This window comes from Contarinia nasturtii, unplaced genomic scaffold, assembly GCF_009176525.2.
Source record: "Contarinia nasturtii isolate CC-2019 unplaced genomic scaffold, AAFC_CNas_1.1 Cnas_scaffold_187, whole genome shotgun sequence".
Taxonomy (NCBI): domain Eukaryota; kingdom Metazoa; phylum Arthropoda; class Insecta; order Diptera; family Cecidomyiidae; genus Contarinia; species Contarinia nasturtii.
In genome coordinates, this window is record NW_022197544.1 from 2,780,469 (window position 1) to 2,803,120 (window position 22,652).

Below are 22,652 nucleotides of genomic sequence, written 5' to 3' on the forward strand. Positions count from 1 at the left end.
ATTGAGATTGGACCCTAATTCACCCAATCAGACGGTGAATAAATAAATAAATAGCCACAATTCAGGCCATTATCACGCTCCATCATAAATCTATTCAGGATTACTCAATCTAGTGCATATCCAATGAATCTTTTGTATTACACTTCTACTTAAAGTTACATACAGTACTGCTCAAAAGTATTAGAACAAAAATAAAAAATACATTTTTTTCGATATATTACATCATTTATTAACAAAAACCTTCGTTTATTTGCTTTAATTTTTGTAATTGTATAGCCACGTTAAACGTATAAAATTAATGCAAATAAACAAATGTTTGTTAATAAATGATACAAATATATCAAAAAATGTATTTTTTTCTTTTTTGTTCTAATATTTTTGAGCAGTACTGTAAGTATCCGTTATGTGATATAATAATAATAAATTAAAGTCAGTTTTTTGTTCATTTTTATCAAGGGCTCTTTTTTATTCATTGCTTCGTTTTATTTTTCTTAAGTTTTCTGACTCTGTCCGTTGCATTAAATAACGGATGCTTTTTCCATTGAATCGGGGAAGAACAGAGATAAATCCGCAATAATAATAATTTTCTGTAAGTTCTTTACAGTTAAATCTTGCGCATGTTTTATATTATAATTCTAGTAATTGCTGCGACTAAAATAGGTAATAAAAATGAAAATAATGTATAATAGTCGAAATACTTCAATTTTACTCTTAAAAAACTTGAATCAAAATAAATATGATGATACACATATTGGATAGACCTATTGCAGTGACTTGAATAATTGAATAAGAATGACATGAAAATTCGATAAAATTCTTTTGTTTTTTATAATGAAAATTATAAATAGATCTTCATTTCTTGATTATATTTTCCAGCGACTTTGTTTTAGACTAAATCTTTGAGAATTAGAGAACTTTGAAAATAGGCTATATTTTACTCTATCAAAAAACTGTAAAATTTCTGAATTAAATTAAAAATTGCCACGCAAATTTCCATGTTCACTTACTATAGGAATAATTGATGTTCTTATAGAACAATAAAAAAATTGCTATAGCCGAATTGAATCACAAGACTTGGCTCGGAGAAAATATCGCTTAGAAAACAAAAATTAAAATAATGTGAAAATTATGTTCTGTTGTTTATGATTTTGATACACTTGAAAATATATCATTTATGGACAAATGGATGTGTTGAAATGTTGTTGCCTTATTTAATGGAATAAAACATGGTTTAAATAAACATTTTTTTAAATCAAATTTTTGAAATTTTGTTATATTAAATGTAAGTGTTAACATTCGAATCTGAATTTATTGCACAAGACCGAATAAGAATAAATTTTGTTGTTGCCGATGAAAAGCATTCATTTTTTGGTACCAACATAAATAATGTTTTGCATCACTCTATCTCCAAATAATTGAGAATTTGTGATTTCAATACGACCAAATTTTGATTTTTGTTATTATTTTCTCTTTCTCATTTTATTGATAAAAATTTAGTGCCATGTTTGGATATTGCTGTTTTTTTTTTCATTTCCATTCTCCACCGCATTTATATTCAAACTTAGAATGTAATCGTATTGTTTCGTTTTTGTTTCAAATACAATTTCAAATTAAAAATCCAATAAATCGTTTTAAGAGCGTACTCTTTCGCCTACATATATATAGCAATTTAAATAATATACACACATTCACATGTGACATGTGATTTTCGAATTATTTCAATAAATTTCCAATGATGTAATGATTTGAATTTCTCACAATTTCATACGATAAATAAATTGAAATGTTCAATAGAATTAAAAAAAAAAAACGAAAAGAAAAAGGACGGTTTTTAATTTCGTAGCACTAGTGGATCTATACTGCGATCATCACTCTTAAACTGTAAGTCTAATCATTATGAGAAATTAAGCCTTATATTCAAATTATTACACATTACTTCCAGTAAATCCGATATATAATCTACGAGATTGTAGAAATAAAAATGTGTTTCTAAGAAACTGAATGCAAATTAATTTTGGTAATTTTATTATTAAACGTGTGAGAGAAAAGAACTCATAAAAAATTGAATCGGGAAATTGACAAAATGAAGAAATCTTGTTTTCTTACAATTTCTGTCGTGGTGGTGCATTTTCTTTAAAAATGAGTCACATAAATATTGCATCTCCACAACAACAAAAAATAATATACTAACAGCCGTGAAACTCACATTTGAGTTTCGAAATAAAATGGACATTTGTCGCACTTACTTAATGAAAATGTTGCAATTCATCTAAAACAGTCCTAATTAAATACAATCATTTCCACAAAAAAATAGCTTGTGATTTACGCATACGCGCGATAAAATTCATTTTCACTTACATCGCTAATGTTCTTCTACAAAATATTTTCACAACGAATAACGAATTACGTTTTAAATATTCCTTTTCTCTTTCCTACATCTAACCGAACCGGTTTTTGAACTAATCAAAAGGAAAACAAACGTCAATGTTCATAAGTGTTACAGCGCAAGAGAGAAAAAAAAACAACTTAAGAAATATGACAATTAACATAATGATTTGAAATGAGCCGGAAAAAATGGTTCTCGCTTCAATGATCTGGGCGCATTCCCATTTTACTTCAATATTTGTTGATATTACTAGTTATCTATGTTGTATTTTATGCGTTTTCGCCAAATTCTTCCTCGTCACTTGATTCGGTTGACATCACAGTCCAACGGTTCTTATTAAAGCTATCCTCGCTAAATTGCTGCCGCAGTTGGAGATTATTAAATTGCCCAACGCCACTGTGAAACGATTGCGATCGAAGTACCGCACTGCTGCTCATCAAAATCCAAAATTGGGAGAAATGCCAAAAATAGAGACAAAAAAAAGCACAGATTTTCATTAATTTTCAGATAAAATAAAAATAAAAAAGGGTAAAGTACTCGGCTCTCACAGCTATATATACTAATGCGGTTAGTTACTGCCAGACCATATACTGAGCATAGATATTTATCCAAAATATTTTGTGAGTATCCGATCTTCTAAACGAACTGTGTACAAGACTTGAATCGAGGTGTTTGACTTAAAAACAATTCGTTTGAAGGAGTAATAATGCACAGATCGACGTTCATGCTTACGACGAGCATCTTTGTGTGAGTATATAGCCTTCCATCGTATTGTGTTTAAGGTACACACGCCAATTCGAGTCTCACACACACTTTGTTTAGAAGGAGCAATAATGCATGGACTGCTGCGTTAGTTATCGGTTTCCCACAAAATATTTCGGATAAATATCTATGCTCAGTATATGGTCTGGTTACTGCAATTAGCTAAATATTATTCTATTTATAAAAAAATGGTTGGCGAATTTGTGGAAGAACACACATTTATTAGTGGTGTGTAAAAGAAATCAATTCATTCATTTTTGAGCTTTGATTTCTTTCGGTGGTAATTTCATCCGATCACAGTATACAAAGACGGTTAGATTTGTCACAAGTACATTTTTGGTATTTAGTCGTGCAACAATTGCAGAAGAATATGTAAAGTGTATAGCATGATAGTGGGTATGTGTGTTCAGTGCGAGTGTTGAAACATTTAGATATCATTGAGTAAATTGCATTAAAAATGTGAATTGCATCGATTGTCATACATTATTTTTGCCTTATACAAATCTGGTATTGTTTGTGAGATATGACTTCTTTTGAAATGATTGCACAAAAAGTGAGCACGCCAGTGAAAATAATTGCAAAATTTATCTCTAAAATCTTGAAAATTCCACCTTTCAAACAACCCGATTAAAGTTTGTTTGAATGATTTGTCATATGGAAGAAGTTGCTTTAGAGTATTTCAAATCTCAATTTTTTTTTACAAAATTAGTATATTACTCAAAAAAGAAGAAAAACCATTTTTAGTTCAAAAATAAATGTTAATATGTAAAACCACTCGGATCACAATTAATTCAATTAGTAAATTTCATTTTGTTTTAAATCTCTGAACAAAAATGCAAACGAAATTTGAAGTAAAACAGTTGAAATGCTAATTTAAAACAATTGTATAGCCTCTATTTAGTACTCTATTCATCTCCACTCGAAATACCAAATTCAAATTTATCACTAAAAATCGTGTTTTTTGGAGAAAAAGAACCAATTCTAATTGAAATTTCTAATAAGAACATCACTCAATTGATTCAAAGCTAAACACACAAATAAGAAAAAAATTCAATTGAGCACACACACAGTGTGACCAAAAGATTAAGTTGTTCAAAAATGTGCTATAATGCCAAAGAAACACCATATATAAAACACTCCCTAAATTGGCAAATCAACTCGATGAAATGACTCAATCGCATTAATAAATGAGAAAAAAAAAAATCAATTCTTTTTTTTTTGAAAAGCAAACAAATCGGCCAAATATAGAAAATTGATTGAAATAAATTTAAACGGAACAATGAAAAATGGATAAAAGAGCGAAATTTAATGAAACACATAAAAAATGAACGCAAAATAAATTAGTGTAATCGCAAGAAAGCCGGTTGATACGTTGTTGTCTTGTTTTCTTCAACAAATAGAGCTTGCCAAAAGCATTGATGAGATGGAATGTGCGATTTTTTTTTCTTGCGATTATTGACTTTTCCATTTGAATACAAATGGACTTTTTTTTTGCACACGACACAAAAGCAAACATGAATATATAAAATATAAAAGTAGCAACGAATACATGAAAAAAAAAACACTGTTTTTACTGAAAGAAAGCGGTAGAGTATTTCCATGATTACCGTTTATGTGATTCGTTTGCTTGGCATATTCGTACTTGTGTGGCATTGCCAACATTTTATTCATTTCTTTGGTATTTTATTTTAAAAATAAATTCGCTAGTTTTGCTCGCGCAATTTTGCGTTTGGTTTTCTTTTGGCCTATGACATACAGATTGTTTGTTTGTCTCGATTTATTATATTGTTCAGCCTCATCATCGTCTTCAACTTTGTTTCAGCGGAGAGAAAATTTAAAATAAAATTACGAAATTAATATTGTTTTGAACACAAAATAATTTTGATATTTGGTGCAGATTTTTTTCAATCTCAAATTGTCGAAGGGCTGCTTTTATAAAAAAGATGGGGAAAATAGTAGATATTGATGGTATGCAGATACCTACCTATCGCTGAATTTACTTGACTGTGCCACTTTCTTGGCTTCTTCTTGTTTTTTGCGTCCTTCTGCCGCAGCCTTCATCGGATCGTATGTGGCACGTCGTCGCCACATTGCTAACTCTTGCTCGCGAGCCTTGGAATCTGAAAAGGATTAAGAGAACGTCGTGAGCACTAGTTAAACAAGGCATGAAAGAAGAAGGATTTAAAAGAACGAGAAAAAAAACGTTTCATTCTTAAAGAAAATCGATTCGAATCAATACTGTGGTCTTTACCTTTCGAAATAATAGGTGTGCTGGGTTTAGCTCCAGCCGATTTAACGCGACCACTTGTCCGCATTGGATCACCTTTGCTTAGACCAATTGCACTGGGACTCTTACGAATTTCATTGCGATTGATTAATGTGCTCTTCGATTCGTCACGCTTCAAAAAGGATTGGCCTTGTACCGGCTTGTACTTCGATATGTCCATGTACTTTGGAAGAACTCGTTTATTGAGACTGCTTGTGCTGCTGCTGCTATCTTTCGATGCGGTTTGTGTGAGTGCTTTTTTCGTTGTTTGTAAATTTGGTAGGTCCTGTTTCATTCGTGATAAGCTTGAATCGCGTGGCATTGAAGTTGGATCACGGAATGATGCCCTTTGATTGCTGGCCCGTCTTGGCATTTCTGGTGTATTTGGACATGCAACCACACCTTTATTTCCGCCTCCAACACCGCCGCCGCTGCCGCCACCTCCGCCGCTCGCAATTTGTTTATTTTGTTCCATTCGCATGAGAAACGCCTTATTATATCGTGTATGTGAAATTGGTGGTTCGGATTGTTGTCGATCTGATTCATAGCGGCCACTATCACCAGTCATACTGTTTGCATCGTCCATCGATTCATCGGACGAATAAATCAGTTCATCACGATCGGTATGCAAATTATCGCGACCATTTATATAATATGTTTCATTTTCATTTTGATTGTATTGTTGTGGGAACGTTGCTGACGCGGTCAATTTCTTGAAACTTGAACTACTGGCCGATTTCTGTAGTGCATTATTATTTGTGGCCAAATTAATGCGATTCATTAGCTTTTTCGTAGCTGTCGGTGTGGTTGCTTTCGTTGGCATTATATTTACAATATTTCGATTGCAAAATGAACTTGAACGGCGTATTGGTGATCCCATTGTATTATCACCGCAGCTTGCGCGACGCGCATGTTCCGAATCACCAAAGTAATTATTTAGCAAACGTTGTTGTTCGATAAGTTTTACACGTGACATTGTTTGATCGATATTCGTATGCTTTGAATTGGGCAATTGAATTTGCTTATTTTCATAGGAGTTGTGACGAATGTGTCGTTTGTTAAGCTGCTCTTTCAATTCCTGTGCATTTAACATTCCATTTGAATCGTAGAATTCGTGATTTTTATTATTTAGTTTTGTTGTTGCATTATGCGAAATATCTAGCGATAAATTGCGTTTGTGTAAATGCAACGGACGTAAGTTAACCGATTTTTCGTAATTATTGCGTGCCGACATTACAGTGGCGGTGGTAAATTCTGTTGGCGCTGCTTTTCGCATTGGACTTAATGGACTTTGCGGTGAGTTATTCTTTCGGTGAATTTTTTGCAGCGAAGATATTGCTGCGGCTGTTTTTTCTAAGTACATTTCGGTGTCAAGATTTTCGAGATCCTGTTAAGTTGGGAGGAAAGGGAAAGAAAAAGGTGATTTTTTAAATGTCAACAAATTTTGATTGCAGAAAAAGAAAATTATGTAATTATAATATACAAAATGTATTGTAATATTCTATGCTCTTTTTTTTCTTCAGAACATTCTATTTCTTTCGAAAAATCGATGTTTCTTCAAACTAACAGCAATGTTCTATTATGGGATTTCTTTTTAAAGAGAAAACCACTTTTCTTGTATTCAGGTGTGAATAAGCCAATAAGAGTTCTGTCGATATAAGCACAGATAAAAAGGAGAAAAAAAAAGATCCAAAACAAACTTACTGCATTGCTATTGCGAAAGCTTCTATTGGCGCTCGAACTTCTTGCCCGTAACTGTGTATGCATTGGTGATGGTATTTTAGTTGGGCTAATTGGTGGTCGAAGCACATTATTAGGTGATGATTTTTGATCACCAAATTCAGTCTTTGCGTTCATTGTTTTGGTTCGTCCGATGGATCGTGATGTGTGCGCTGTACACTCATCGCTGCTATTTTCGATTACATCATCACCAAATTGTTCGCTATGATTAAAATATGTGTCATAACTTTGTGACATCCGATCATCATCTTTTCCATGTAAATGTGCTAAGTGTGGTCGCTGCGAACCGGTTTTAGAATAATGTTGTATTTTTGGCGATGCCGTTGCTGAACTGGCCAACAAATTATTGCGACGCCGTGCATTTTTCGCCCATTCTTGAATCCAATCGTTTTTCGTTGGTGCGGTTTTTATTGTAATTGGTTTATCATCAACACATTCAACGCTTAAATTATCATCGTCGGTATGAACGGGCGATGTCCCAGACGATGTGTACGATGAAACAGTTGAAAAAATATTTAATTTGTATTCATTGTGTTTGGCTTTCTCATAATCCGTATATGAAGTCATGAGTGTATCATCAACTTTCGGTTGAATATATTCCGAACTATCGATTTGAAATTTGGTCAGACTTTGTTTGCGATTTCCGCTCGCTGACATATTATTATTATCTTGATAATGTTTATTTAGAACACCACATGCTGTTATACTTGTAAATACACCATGATCTGTGTCAATGGGCGACGAATCGTCTGTACGCACCACTTGTAAATTCATTAATTTCTCGTTGGTTGTTGTTGTTGCTGCTGGTGCTGGTGTTTGTAGTGGCGGTGTGATTGTTGTTATCGATTTGCCACTGTTCTTGTGAAATGTACGATCGCCAATTGTCTTGACACGTGTTTTAATCTTATCTAAATAGGACTTGGCCGATGATTTTGATGACGCTTTTGTTAATTGATCACGTTCGACAGCACCGATAGAACCGCGTTTATTATTGTGTTGTTTTATATCCATTTTTATGTCGTTACGTGATGAATGGTGCAGCGCATTTTTTAAAGCCGACGAATAATTTTTGCTGAGGTCATTTTGCCTTGATCTTGAATCAATAGACAAATCAAAATTTCTCTTTCCTAATTTGTCAATGCTCATGCGCTCCTTTTCTTCTTCGGTATAATTGTCACCGTCAAGTGTGTAGGTGGCTTGACTTGCCTCACCGATCGATCCTTCGTCATCTGAATTTCGTACGTATTCCAGTGGTGCCGTTACAACATGATCTCTAATCGTTGTTGTCGCTTTTTTCACCGAACCGGTTACCACTTTTGATTTTGAACTATTTATGTTTGTCATTGGCCGCATGGAATTATTATTATTGTTATTACCTTCCAAAGCACGCTGTAAAATCGTTGATTTTGGTTGAAAACCGCTTGAATGGTTAATGACGGTGGTGGAGATGGTAGTGGCTGTTGTGGTATTGGCATTCACGGTGCTATCAATGAATTTTGTTGGTTCATCTTTTGGATTTGAATCTTGAGGCATCTGCGGTATCTTTTCATAATTTAAACTTGATCGTGGACTCCAACTATGCCGTTTCGATGAGTCTTTGCAGTTTTGTGTTTGAACAGCCGCTGGCCGTGGCCGTCGTAGCACAACTTTTGTATCACATTTTTCATCACTTTTTGTATCATCATTGGCAATTGGTTGCTTGTTGTTAATGCGTTGCTTGAATGGTGGTTTTGTGGCCATTGCCGTCGTTTTTGTCGTTGTTGTTGAAACATTTGAATCATCGACCGATAATTGACAATTATCCATATTGTTTAACGATGTTGACGACTTTCTTGATTCATCTAATTTTGATAATGATACACCTCGTCGATGTCGACGCTGTTCTTGTTGTTGCTGTTGTCGATGTTGAAAACGTTCGGCAATCTCTTTTTTTTTACGATTGTCCACCGTTTTACCATCATTAAAATCAATTGTAAATGCAAATCCGGCGGCATTTTTATTTTTGGCGGTTTCAATTTTATTGTCCATTGATTTGTTGCATTTATCATCGGCTATTGAATTTGAGCTGGTTGTTTCGTTGTTTGTTGTGGTTGTTGTCATTCCACTAACACTGGTTGTTGATAAATCATCATTTGGTGTATTATCATAGCTACTTTTTTCCAAATTTTCCGGTGAAATATCATATTTCTCCGATTGATTTTCAATGTCAGCCATAGCGGTGCTAGTTGGCTCGCACTTAACACCACAACCGACTTCAATCGCTTTATTATTATCATTTTTAGATATTTGCTGAATGCCCGCACTTGTTTCATCCATTTTACAATTATTATTTGTTATTCGTGATTCGTGTTTGTTTGTTTTTTTTTTTTTGGGAAAATCTATTTCTTACATGAAATCAAAGCAGTAGTTTGATCCGATTCACATCAACATTAATTGCTTTCGCTGCACTCAAAATATGTGTGCTATCTTCGAGTTCAATTCGAGTTTATTTCATTGCCAAGCGATAAGAGAGGGAGAGAGCAGCAGAAAAAACGTATCATACAAGAAACAAGTGAACAATTGAAAATAAAAATACGAAACAAAAGGTATTTTCAATGGTATGCATGTATATCGTTTGCTTGTTTCGCATACCAAATTCACTCGCACACACAAACGTGCCGCATACACATACACTCAGACCCGAATAATCTGACAGCGCGCGATCAGTTTGCAAAGTGCAAGGTAACAATTGAAAGTTCCATGAGTTCTCGTATTCAGCACACACTTCGTCACTTGATGATGACTTGATGAAAAAAAAGGGTACTCACACACTTTGTAATCAATGTCATCAACACTTTTCAATGCAATAAATTCACTATTCACAGCAGCCGTAATTCATCTTTTGCTCTGGTTTTGTTTCGCATTTGCCGATTCAGTGTAACTCGAATATGTTCGTCTTGTTTCTCGATAAATTTATCTCTACAGTATCTATTTAATGGTCGTTTACAGGTTGCTATTTGTTGGTATTTTTTTCTCTCTATTTTATTTCTTTTAAGCTCACAAACGTGCATTGAATTGGATGAGAACCGCAGCTACATATATTCACACACAACAATTCATGTACACCAAAAAGGGAAGAAGAGACGTAGAAAAAAAATATGCCACATTTATTATATGGTATCGCGCAAATGAATTGGAGTTGAATTACGTATGTGCAATAAAAATGACTTGACTCTAATTAATTGTCACTAATTTTGTTTGGTCACACAAAAAAAAAAATAACATACGTGTTGTCATCTACACATCACACAAAACAATCAATTCAACAAACGAGTTGTCCTCAAAATGATGAGCACTTTTCTTCGCAATAATACACCGTCGTCGTTGTCGTTGATGTTGTCGTCGTTGCGGTGTGTTTCCGTGCACACAGTGATGTCATTCACACAAAATATATCTTTTTTATTTTATATTTTATTTCATATTTCTGTATTTTCATGTGCTTCGAACCGAATGATGATTTTGGATATAAACACGTTTGCCTTTTTTAACTTTTGATGTATGAGACAGAGAGCAATAGCAAGACAATCTTTGCCTATGTCCCCCCAAGCAATTCAAGTGAGACGATTAACTATTTGCGTTTTTTTAATATCTTGTTTCATTTGACGGAATCACATGCGAACCAATAAATGTCGGAACTAAATGGATCGGATCTTTCTCTCGTTGTTTCTTCTTTCAGATTTACACAATTCCGTAATCGTGTGTGAAATGTAAATTAGCGATATATTTAAACGACAAAACGACTCTGCTATTTATGATAATAATAACAACAATGGACTAAGTTTGTTTTTTTTTTTTATTTTAAAAGTATGTATGTCTTTCCTTTTTAGTTACTTAATGATTATGCTGTTTGGCAAACAGATAAATTGCCTTGTGTTATTGAGGTGTATATTGTTGTTGGCTACTGTGTGTATTGGTGCATTGTCCGATGTGTCAACCCGAAATTATGTGTTTTTTTTCTCTCTCTCTCTTTCTTGTACTTTGTTTAAATGTCATATGTGTGTATGTGTGTGTGTTTTTCCTTCGTCTTAATTATGCTTCACATAAAATTCCGATCGTTCACTCACAATTCGAGGCCTCGGCACGGTGAAAAATCGTTTCGACACTTACTTCTGTGGTTGTTGTTGATTTTTTTTAAAAAGTTTCTTTTCTCTAGTTGTTGTGATTTTCCAAGTCGGTGTTATGTATCTATATGTGATTGTCGTTTTTATTCGCGACACAGTCTTGCAATTACTGTTTACTACTCTCTTGTCACACACAATTTACTTTTGACAAAATACGATTAAGCAAATTTTCAATTGCTCGATATAGTTCATTCGAAGTTCCGATTTTAGCCCCATTCTATTTTTGCGCTCAATGATTTTTCAATTTACTTCTCTCTCTCTCTATCTCGTGCACGGTTGGTTTATCTGTCCCTGTTTTTCTTTTAAACACTATTCTATAGTGTGCCTCTCTGGTCACATTGCCTATTGTTATTATTTTACTTTTGAGTGACTTCGATGCAATAAAATCACTGAACCGAGCACTTATCGAATTGACTGACTGACTTTTGTTTTGTATATGAGTTTCTTTCGTATTTCTTCTCTCGATTTATTTATTTAGACAATTGTTGTGGTTTCTTTTGGCAATTTTAAAAGCACTATCAAAAAATTTCTTTTTCAAGAAATTTGACGATTAATTCTAGATCTATTTTATCACTGACAAAAGTTCTATCCTTGTGTGAATTTTTTTTTCTGCTTCTTCATCACAATGCATTAGCGTTACCCGCACACACACACGCATACCATGAACTTTGTTTATGTTTACTTAATTTGGTCATTGCGATGCGTTTTGCATTTGAAATTCGCAATCATTGTAACTGTATGCACGATTTTTTTTCTTTTTCAATTTGTTTTACCATTTTTGAACCCTTTCTATTTTTACAAAATGTTATTACATATGTATATATTATATATATATATATATATATATATATATTGACGATACGGACTGTGCGCGTTTCTCTTCTTAAATGGGACTATCTCTTATTCGTTTTGGGGCAAGCCGTCAAATTCGACGACGATGAACGATACACTGTAACCACAGTCACTTGCTGCTGTTGCTACTGACTTTGACAGACGATGCGTAACGCACACTAGTGCGGCAATTCACATTTAGCGATTGTTTGCTATATGTATGCATGTGAATCGTTTACCCATTTCAAAATCAAATAACAAACAACAAAAGGTGAACAAAAAACAAACAAAATGCAAAACTTTACAAACAAATGCACCTGCACCGCTCGAAATTGGCCAAAATGGAGAACACACATTACGATTCTAAGATGATTCATTCGAATTATATGCACTAATACTAGACGAAATCAAAGATTTGGAACATGACCAGAAAAAAACATATTGCCGTATTTGAAACGAATGTGCTCTGATTTGAATAAAATAGTTTTTTTTTTCAACGAAATAGTATTTCTTTTATTTTTAAAGGAGGAATGTGACCTATTTTCTATCAAAAAATACAAGGAATTTGGATTCTGCAAAGAAAAAAGAAATATAGTTTTCTGTGATGATTTCAAGTTAAATTAGGCCGGTGTATTTATAGAAAATTTTCGATTTTCGTAGGATTTCAATATTTTGAGTCTAGTAACAAAAAATCGGATACGAAATGTTGAGGAAAGAATTATATTTTTTAAAGGTGTTAAGAAAGATGTTCATACGAAATGGTTGAAATAGGGAATTTGCAATGATTAAATTTCCACAAAGAATCGAATATAGATGTCACGATACACCGCTAGATGGCACCGGTACTTTGACAATTTGATGGCGCTGTAAATTCGCCGCAAAAAAATAAATTCGCTTCATTCGTTCGCCATTACTAAGCGGTGTGTTCTTGTCACTTTGTGCCTCTTTCTTTCTTTTCCTGTTGTCAAAGGTACGACTCGTAGTGAATTTTTTTAAAGTCCGTAAAAAATCGCAAATATTCCTGATCATCCGTGGTTAATTCTTATATTAATTGCAATATTTCGATTCTTTGTTTTCAGGCAAATTCATTAAACATGTCGGACGTTGAAGTGTAAGTGTATTTATTGGTGATTTTTTCAAAAAATAAAAATCTTCCGACTTTGGTTTGGATATGAACATTCGTTCCATTCGGCTTGGATTTGTTGTTGTGAACAATGTTGACTGAATGTAAAGTCCAAAATTAAAAAAAAAATGTTTACAATACAATACTTTCCAGCGTGGAATGAAATATCCATTAAAAATATTTCCCGCGAAACGAATCATGAACGAAACATTTTTTTTGGTTATATACTTATTGTTTAATAACAATGTGTTTTCATTACAGTGAAACTCCAGCTGCCCCAGTTGCTGGTGGCCCAATGGACATTAACACAGCTTTGCAAGAAGTTTTGAAGAAGGCCCTCATTGCCAACGGTTTGGTACGTGGCATTCATCAAGCATGCAAAGCTCTTGACATGTAAGTTATTCATCTTGAACGTTACAAAACGATGACACAATTGAGTCCACTACTAACATCTTGTCCTTTGTGCCACAGTCGTCAAGCTGTTTTAGCTATTTTGGCTGAAAGCTGCGAAGAGCCACAATACAAAAAATTGATCACTGCTTTGTGCAACGAACATCAAATTCCATTGATTCGTGTTGATTCAAACAAAAAATTGGGCGAATGGAGCGGTTTGTGCAAAATCGACAAAGAAGGTAAACCACGTAAGGTTTGCGGTTGCTCCGTCGTTGTCATCAAGGTAAGAGAATCATATACGATAAATTCGATTATCGAAAGCCTTATTTATTTACTTTATCTAATTTATGTTTTTCTTATCTTGTTTGCAGGACTTTGGAGAAGAAACTCCAGCTTTGGATGTCGTTAAGGAACATCTCCGCAATCAAAGCTAAATCACAATCTTTTTATGATCATTAGAAATAATGGCATGTGTGTAACTTCTTCATTAAAACCGTTTTGAAAGAGAAAAAAGGAGACAAAAAATACGCAACGTCTTTTTATTCAAGTGTAATCAATGATTGATTGTGTGACCAATTAGTTTTGTGAATGAAATCGTGTGATTGGATTGAAATATTTCGAAATTTTGTCATTTATAGACAAATTTACTTACCTGAGACTAATCCACGAGTTTCGTTTACTTTTTGATTCGGCTTTTTTTTTTAGATAAGTTTCACGTGAACCACAAGAGGCAAGTATTGTAGAGTCATTCAAGTGCTTCATATATAAACATTGCGGAGGTTATGTTTACTCTCGTGTTGGACAAATTCTTTTAATTTTGATATTCAATGTTTGGGCCTAAATTTGGTAGAATAAGAATTAGACAGGAAACATTCATTGGCAAAAAATGCAGTTGATTTGGATGGAAAATGATAATATGCAGACAAATAAAAGTTCCGAAAGCATTCATGATCAACCCTGTGACCAAGCTTACACTTATGTCAAAACTTCATACTATGATATACACGTGGTTTGTCAATACTATACAACTAACGTCGCATACGATTCGAGAATTCGTAGAATTTAAATGAATTTTAAAACTTTTATTTTTTAGCGGATTTTTCAATTTTTACTTTGAAAAAAAAAATCATTCTAAAATGGAAATATTTTTTTTTATTTTGATTAAATAAGACCCGTAAACAATTAAACAGTTCTTTTTTATCTTTTTATTTAACAGTTTGCTATAAAATTCGTGATCATTAAAAAACAACTAAATTTATATATAAAAAAAATCCATAGAGCATCATCTAATAGAATATTCGAATTTATTTGAAATAAAAATGCTGAATTTTACAATTTTCCATAACGCTTTTGACCATTGAATGATTTAAATAAAATGTCTCATGTTTACAACATATATAAATATGAAAAGGCAACATTCATATAATGAAACATGAATAAAATGGGTATGAGCACCGTCAACACAAAAATTCAATTCCTTTTTGAAAGGAAATGGTGCACCGACAATATCCAAAATCTAATAATCCTCTACCAATTTTGTGTAAATCCCTTATTTATAAATACATAAAAAAATCTCAAAAAAAAACTCAGGCTTTTTTTCGAATTTCATTCTGAGCACACTCCATAACTGTTAATGCGCCCTTTTCAATTAAATTCGATGCTAAATCTTTGCCAAGTTGTTCGCATTTTTCGAATACGTCCAATGGCCAATAACGATGTGGATAAAGTCCACAAAATAGTTGTTCATTGATTTCATTTTCATTTGATAAATTATCTATCGTTGAGGTAGTGGTTTGACTTGAGCTAGGTGTGGCTGATAAAAATGGACATTTTTTAATATCCACATTTGTATTGGTACAATGTTCCTTCGATGGTGCATCATTTTTGCTGGCACAGCCACTTTTATACGGACAACTGCCGCATGAGCTAGACGTTTTGGTAAGACTCTCGATCGAATCAAAATACGGACACTGACCCATTACATCTTGTCCGATGGAAAAATCCAATGGACATTTCAATGGTTCGCCACTTGAATCAGTGTTTTGATTTTGTTTATCGGTTTTATTTTGTACTAATGATGAGTATGGGCACTTTTTAAATGCATCATTGTGCACATTCAATAGTCCGGCAATATCAAGATTATGATTTGAATCCGATAAATTTGATGCATTAAAATTGATTTGTGAATGATCAACAATTTGTGGTGGACTTGGATTATCACCACTAAGCTCATTATTATCGTCTCCAACATTAATGGAAAGTTTCATCTTTTTGGTTGGCACTACATCCTCTTCCACTTCTTCCGATTCTTTTTGAGTGTTTATGTTCAAATTGCACGATGTTTCTGCTTGAATTTGAGTTTTTCCGTTTAAACTCCAAACCGAACCAATAATTCGAAGCTCATATTCATTGTCTGAGCGTATTTCAGTGTCATTAATATGTTTTCGTTTTGATAGAATAGAATCAACCGCTACTGGAGCACTGCAACCACCGCCCAATGTTTTTAGAAAACTTCGTTCGGCTAAAATGCGACATTGCGTTTCGTGGCATACCAACTTTTGAAGCATCGCCAAGATTTTCGTATCCGATGATCGACATTCCACCGCCAAAGCACCTTGACCCACTGCATACAACAGTTCACTCGGTTCAATCGTTTGAGTAATACGATGTTCCCAATTCAAGCGCACAAGACCAGCCTGTGCCAATATGATTCCTGCATATTTTGAGTCTTCTGCATCCAATTTTGCTAAACGAGTATTCAAATTACCGCGTATATCTTCCACCTTCAAATGGGGATACAAACGTGATATTTGCGCTGTTCGACGCAACGACGACGTGCCTGAAATTGGATTTCAAAGAATTTAATTCCATTTTTTTTTTCATTTAATTTATAAGGTTTTTACCAATGATAGACCCTTGTGGTAATGTCTTCAAACATTTTCCTGCATGTTGTTTTGCCAAAACCAAAGCATCTCGAGCATCTTCACGCTTCAGCACGGCACCGATTGCCATACCATCTGGTAATGCGGTTGGTAAATCTTTTAGTGAATGCACAACAAAATCAACAGTACCATTTTTAAGCGCATCTTCCAAATCTTTTGTAAACAGAGACTTTTCACCAATTTTCGGTAGTGATATATTTAACACTCGATCGCCAACAGTTGTCATTTTATCTACACGAAAAAAATACGAAATTTTATCGAATAATTATGAAAAGAGACCTTGATTTTATTTTCTCGAATTAACTTACGTATTTCAAATTTTTGCTGAGGATAGAGGCTTTTAAGCAACGAAATAACATGTCTGGTTTGTACAAGGGCGAGCTGAAAATCATACAGAATTATTAAATGATGAATAATTGAACTTAAAATGAATGGTTATTTAGTCAAATTTCACGATTGCATGACTAAATCACTTGATGATATTACAAAACAAGCAAATGTGTCGTGATAAAGCAGATTTTTTTATTTATAGTTTTGAAACCGGTTTAAGAACAAATCACATTTGTTGCAAAGCAGTTGCAAGTGATAATCTAAAAGAATGGAATTTGTGAACTTACTTCGCTTTTTCGTGAGCCGACTCGTATCACTTTCGAATCGGCGGTGTCCGTTTTTGAACCATTATTGTCTTGTAAATCTTTGCTTGTTATTGAATTGTCTGTTGAGCTCATTTTTGATGATATCACTCACGATGTACCTTTTAGGAAATGAAAATCTTATTGCTTTATCTATATAAACGAGGTGCAATATTAATTTTAAAAAGTGTATGCGTTGCAAATGGTGGTTTTTTGATAATTCATATGTGCAAGGTATGCATGATAACTAATGGTTAAAAAAATTTAACCCAGAGTCATAAACAAGTCTTAATGTTAAATGACAATGTCTTACGCTCAAGAGATTGCCGTACGATTAATGGCATAAAATAGATGACTAGACAATTAGTGAATACTTTCTAAAATGTACATAACATAAACGAACCACGAAGACTGTGTGAGATTGTGTGTATTTGGCCATTGACGACACACACACACACACGCATACATCAACAATAATGAAGTGCTGGAAGCACACTGAAGTGGATGTCAATTGAATTGTATTTTATATGTTTTAAATGAATTGAATAGCACATCACCCCTTTGGTTGTAATTTTAATATTTGACTTGTGTTCGATTGCAATAACGAAATGACTGTAGTAACGAATTGATTGAGGAAAGAATGACAAAAAGTATTTATGATAATTAAAGTGTTAATGTTTTAGGCTTAATGCATTTTTAATATGACCGGACGAGGTCTTGTCTGATCGAGACGAGAATTGAACAACCAGTTGTGATCAGTTCTTCGTTTGAAGTCGCTGTGTATACTCACTTGTTCTATTTGTGAAACAGAATTGGTAAATGAAAAATTGTCACTTCACAAGGTTCAGTCTTAGTTGAATGTCCTAATTCGATTTATTTTATTCCTTTTTTTCGATTTGATAGAAAAATTGGTGCAATCGATCCGATACATTCGATGTGAGCCTTTTTTTTTTAAATTGTGTAACCACGTCGCGTGCACACTCACACGGCATAACGTTATCACACACACTGTACACCTATTTCGTATTGATCAACCGACGAACTCTCAGCTGAATAAACTTTTACAATTTCATGTGGTCGCATGACACGGTAACGCATGCTTTTATAACCATCATGTGTTGTTTATACGGTACTCCGTTGCGCATAATGGAAACGCAATCGAATGAATGCGAAAAGTGCGTTCAATCATATTTCACTTGTGTTGGACCGCAATTGCTTGATGATTGTTTTTTATTTATTTCATTTTGTACCATATTCGCCGAAAATAAACAATACAAAATTTCCACACATAAAAAAAGTGTCAACATGATAAAACCAGAAAATGTTAAAAAGTAATGCGCAATTGAAATTTTGAGTTTTGTTTGGCGCTCGACCGTCTGTCACGAGTTACAGATGATACACATATGTATGTTAACTTTGACATTTGACAATACACAGTTCTCAATGTGTATATAATATCCGAATTTTTTATATCACACTTATTGACTGTCAGTCGATGGTATTTCAACTGAATTTCTATTCTAAAACTGTCATTGTATTCTCAATATTTCTGTGATTGTATGCGTTACAACTACGAAAATTCTAATGTGAGAGAGTCTTATGCGTGACAAATACGAGCAACATTCGAGTGTGAAATAATAAAACACGGAAACATTCATTTTATTCTATAAAAATTTAAACAGTGAATTGTTGAAATAAACTCTTGGTGCGGATATTAGGTGATTCCATCATGAGTGCTCTGATTCGATTTTCTCACGTTTTTAGCAAAAATGCTAAATCAATGGTAAATACCATAGCCAAATTATATATTTTATTTCACTTCAGTGCAATAGATTTGTTTTCGGGAAGTTTCATCGTGCTTACATATCATACGACGATTATCTTATGTGCACACATTATGTAACCGAATCGGATGCGATTTTTTCTACGTTCAATTATATTTTGAGTCTTTTTTATTTGGATAAAAAGCAATCATTTCGTGTGGTTTGACTTTATTGTTGTTAAATTTTTTAAAGTTTTAATTTGTTCATTATTGATTTTAAATACATGGCATAAATGTGTTGCCTAATGTTTTTATTTTTCTCTGTAACAGATCAATGCTAGTGCAATCGGTGCCAAGAGTTTACATTATTCTGCTGGTCAACACAATGCAAAAGTTTCAAATGATGCCATTTCCAAGGAGTATAAAGTTGTTGACCATGCTTTTGATGCAATCGTTGTTGGTGCTGGTATGTTTATTGTGAACATTTTTTCTCTCGAATAAAAGTGTTTCAACTTTTTTACGTTTCCAAATTGGGATTATATAGGCGGTGCCGGTTTGAGAGCTGCTTTTGGATTGGTTGCTGAAGGCTTTAAAACTGCCGTCATCACGAAATTGTTCCCAACTCGTTCACACACAATTGCTGCTCAGGGTAAATATACAGGACTTTTTCTGACATTTTTTCCCCTACACTTATTTTCGTTGGAGTTTTTCTGCTTTGATTTTGTGCATGAAATCGTAATTTTTGAAAGTGAAATAGAAACAAATGTGCCTTTTTAAATTGTTAGGTGGTATAAATGCTGCATTGGGTAATATGGAACCAGATGATTGGAAATTTCATTGTTATGATACAGTGAAAGGATCCGATTGGCTTGGCGATCAAGATGCCATTCATTATATGACCCGTGAAGCACCAAAGGCTGTCATCGAATTGGAGAACTATGGTATGCCATTTTCACGTACGAAAGAAGGTAAAATTTATCAACGTGCATTCGGTGGTCAGAGTTACAATTATGGTAAAGGTGGACAAGCACATAGATGCTGTGCTGTGGCTGACAGAACTGGACACTCGCTCTTGCATACATTGTACGGTCAATCATTGAACTACGACTGTCACTATTTCATTGAATATTTCGCTCTCGATTTATTGATGGAAAATGGTAAATGTGTTGGTGTCATTGCTATCTGTCTTGAAGATGGATCAATTCATCGGTAAGTTTATATACGAATTTCTTATGTATAAAAATTAATTAAATGGTTTTTTAAAAGCAAACATAAAATCTGACATTTTTCGATTTCACAGATTCCGAGCAAACAGCACAGTTTTGGCGACAGGCGGCTATGGTCGTGCATATTTCTCATGTACATCAGCTCACACCTGTACTGGTGACGGAACAGCCATGGTTGCTCGACAAAATTTGCCATGCGAAGATCTGGAGTTCGTGCAATTCCATCCGACTGGAATCTATGGGGCTGGATGTTTAATAACTGAAGGTTGCCGCGGTGAAGGTGGTTACTTAGTCAATGCAAAAGGTGAACGTTTCATGGAACGATATGCACCAGTTGCTAAAGATTTGGCATCACGTGACGTTGTTTCGCGTGCAATGACATTGGAAATTCGTGATGGTCGTGGCGTTGGACCACTTGCCGATCATGTACATTTGCAATTGCATCACTTACCTGCTGAACAATTGGCACAACGTTTGCCCGGCATCTCAGAAACAGCTATGATTTTTGCCGGTGTTGATGTGACACGTGAACCAATTCCAGTTTTACCAACTGTACATTATAATATGGGTGGTGTGCCGACAAATTGGAGAGGTGAATGTTTAACCACTGATAACAAGGGAAACGATGTTATTATTGAGGGTTTGTATGCGGCCGGTGAGGCTGGTTGTTCCTCGGTGCATGGTGCTAATCGATTGGGTGCCAATTCATTGCTCGATTTGGTTGTATTTGGACGTGGTTGTGCTAAAACAATTGCAGCTAAACATAGGCCAGGAGAAAAAGTACCTGAACTACCTGACAACGCTGGTGAATCTTCTGTGGACAATTTGGATCATTTGTTGCACAAAACTGGTACCGTTTCAACGGCTGAATTGCGTTTGAAAATGCAACGAACGATGCAAGCGCATGCTGCTGTATTCCGTGATGGGCCTGTACTTCAAGAGGGATGCAAGAAAATGTCCGAAGTTTTCAAAGAATTTGCTGACGTTAAAGTTACCGACAAGTACGTTCACAATTGTTTTAGAGAACAAAGAACTTTGTTGAATATTTTGAATTATAAATTTTATTTGATGTGTTTTATCTTTTGTACAGATCGCTCGTCTGGAATTCAGATTTAATTGAAACATTAGAATTACAAAATCTTTTGCTAAATGCTTTAATGACTATATACAGTGCTGAAAATCGTAAAGAATCTCGTGGCGCACACGCTCGTGAAGATTTTAAGATACGTATAGATGAATACGTAAGTGGAATTTTGCTTTAAAACAATTTGCTTCAATGTTATTTTAATTTTCATTGGGCATTCTCTTTTGCAGGACTATTCGAAACCACTTGAAGGTCAACAAAAGAAACCGGTCGAAGAACATTGGCGCAAACACACACTTTCCTGGATTAATGAGTCAGGAGATGTTAACATTAAATATAGGCCAGTTATCGATAAGACACTCGACGATGAAATGCACACGGTGCCGCCAGCCATTCGTTCTTACTAAAACAATTGAATCGAAATTTTATTTGCCGCTAATGTACTTTTGATCTTTTCCATTTTCTTTGATATTGTTTTCTTTACAAACCAATATGAAAACTGCATCACATTTTCTAGAGAACTAGTGACCAATTGGTTTTACTTTTCGAGAAAAAAAATTGTGTCCAATAAATAGCGAAACTCGTTTCCAACTGCATCAAAGATTTTTGTTTCCATTTTATTATTTTACCATTTTATTTTATAATTCCCAACACAAATACCTTTTCGATTTGGTGGCTGAAGATGAAATGAGGAAATATGTTTAAACTTGATACATACATTTGTTTTAATGTTATTTCGTGTTTATAATGTAAACAAATAAACAATACGGATTTCTTTAGAACATGATTTATTACAGTTTTTTATTAAATGATATTTTTGCTTCATGATACAATTCCATACGAAATTGTCCGAAATGTAAAACAATATACCAATTGATTTGTATATTTAAATATCACATATTTTTTTATTTGAATCATGATTTTTTCTTATTCTTTGCGCTCAAATGAATATTACTAAATCTCCTTTCACATTGTTTTTCAATTGAACAAAATATTTTTCGAATTAAAGTACAATGTGACTTCCGTTAGCTTCATTTTGTTTGGAAAACATTTAAGATTGCATATTCCAACAAGAAACACGTAAGCAAACTATGACGACGATGAATATCAAAAGTCTTAACATTTCATTCGAATGCAAAAACAAAATGATGATTAAAAGAATTTTTCAGCTTCTTCCAAAACATGTTGTCAGGACATTAGATATGTTTTAGATCTTCAATCGAATTTTATTTGAATTTACCTCTTTCAATAATTGTTTTTCTTCCTTAATTCACAAAAATCCAAATGTTAAAATTGCTATTTAAACTATCACGAGAAAATGTTCATCTTTTTGAAGCAAAAGTAC

The 22,652-nt window shown here is 33.9% G+C and overlaps 4 protein-coding genes across 6 annotated transcripts; 2 read left to right on the plus strand and 2 right to left on the minus strand.

Moving 5' to 3' along the window:
• Positions 1-440: 440 nt before the first annotated feature.
• LOC116336715 (serine-rich adhesin for platelets) lies at positions 441-12,248 on the minus strand. Of its 2 annotated transcripts, XR_004200729.1 has the most exons (5): positions 7,119-12,248; positions 5,400-6,801; positions 5,133-5,268; positions 4,756-4,959; positions 2,707-2,815 (listed from the first exon to the last, which is right to left on the minus strand). XR_004200729.1 is itself a non-coding variant. In XM_031760778.1 (4 exons), the coding sequence occupies exons 1-4, from the start codon at positions 9,468-9,470 to the stop codon at positions 2,656-2,658; spliced, it is 4,050 nt and encodes a 1,349-aa protein (XP_031616638.1). In that variant the 5' UTR covers positions 9,471-12,246; the 3' UTR covers positions 441-2,655. The 2 variants fall into 2 exon arrangements, 1 of the variants encoding a protein (XP_031616638.1); XM_031760778.1 differs by lacking the exon at positions 4,756-4,959 and having other exon boundaries at positions 441-2,815; positions 7,119-12,246.
• An 803-nt stretch (positions 12,249-13,051) lies between these two features.
• Positions 13,052-14,188, plus strand: LOC116336716 (40S ribosomal protein S12). 2 transcript variants are annotated; one of them, XM_031760779.1, is made up of 5 exons: positions 13,052-13,115; positions 13,225-13,256; positions 13,530-13,661; positions 13,740-13,944; positions 14,033-14,188. In XM_031760779.1, exons 2-5 carry the CDS (start codon positions 13,240-13,242, stop codon positions 14,093-14,095), a joined length of 417 nt encoding a protein of 138 aa, XP_031616639.1. In that variant the 5' UTR covers positions 13,052-13,115; positions 13,225-13,239; the 3' UTR covers positions 14,096-14,188. The 2 variants fall into 2 exon arrangements, with proteins under 2 accessions (XP_031616639.1, XP_031616640.1); XM_031760780.1 differs by lacking the exon at positions 13,052-13,115 and adding an exon at positions 13,119-13,142.
• An 800-nt stretch (positions 14,189-14,988) lies between these two features.
• On the minus strand, positions 14,989-18,422 carry LOC116352137 (porphobilinogen deaminase). Its single transcript, XM_031784469.1, has 5 exons — positions 18,026-18,422; positions 17,221-17,357; positions 16,912-16,984; positions 16,565-16,834; positions 14,989-16,500 (listed from the first exon to the last, which is right to left on the minus strand). Exons 2-5 carry the CDS (start codon positions 17,329-17,331, stop codon positions 15,248-15,250), a joined length of 1,707 nt encoding a protein of 568 aa, XP_031640329.1. The 5' UTR covers positions 17,332-17,357; positions 18,026-18,422; the 3' UTR covers positions 14,989-15,247.
• A 294-nt stretch (positions 18,423-18,716) lies between these two features.
• On the plus strand, positions 18,717-21,908 carry LOC116352136 (succinate dehydrogenase [ubiquinone] flavoprotein subunit, mitochondrial). The gene is made up of 7 exons (XM_031784468.1): positions 18,717-19,018; positions 19,328-19,463; positions 19,542-19,646; positions 19,783-20,206; positions 20,298-21,224; positions 21,314-21,464; positions 21,538-21,908. The coding sequence occupies exons 1-7, from the start codon at positions 18,965-18,967 to the stop codon at positions 21,712-21,714; spliced, it is 1,974 nt and encodes a 657-aa protein (XP_031640328.1). The 5' UTR covers positions 18,717-18,964; the 3' UTR covers positions 21,715-21,908.
• The last annotated feature ends 744 nt before the right edge of the window (positions 21,909-22,652 follow it).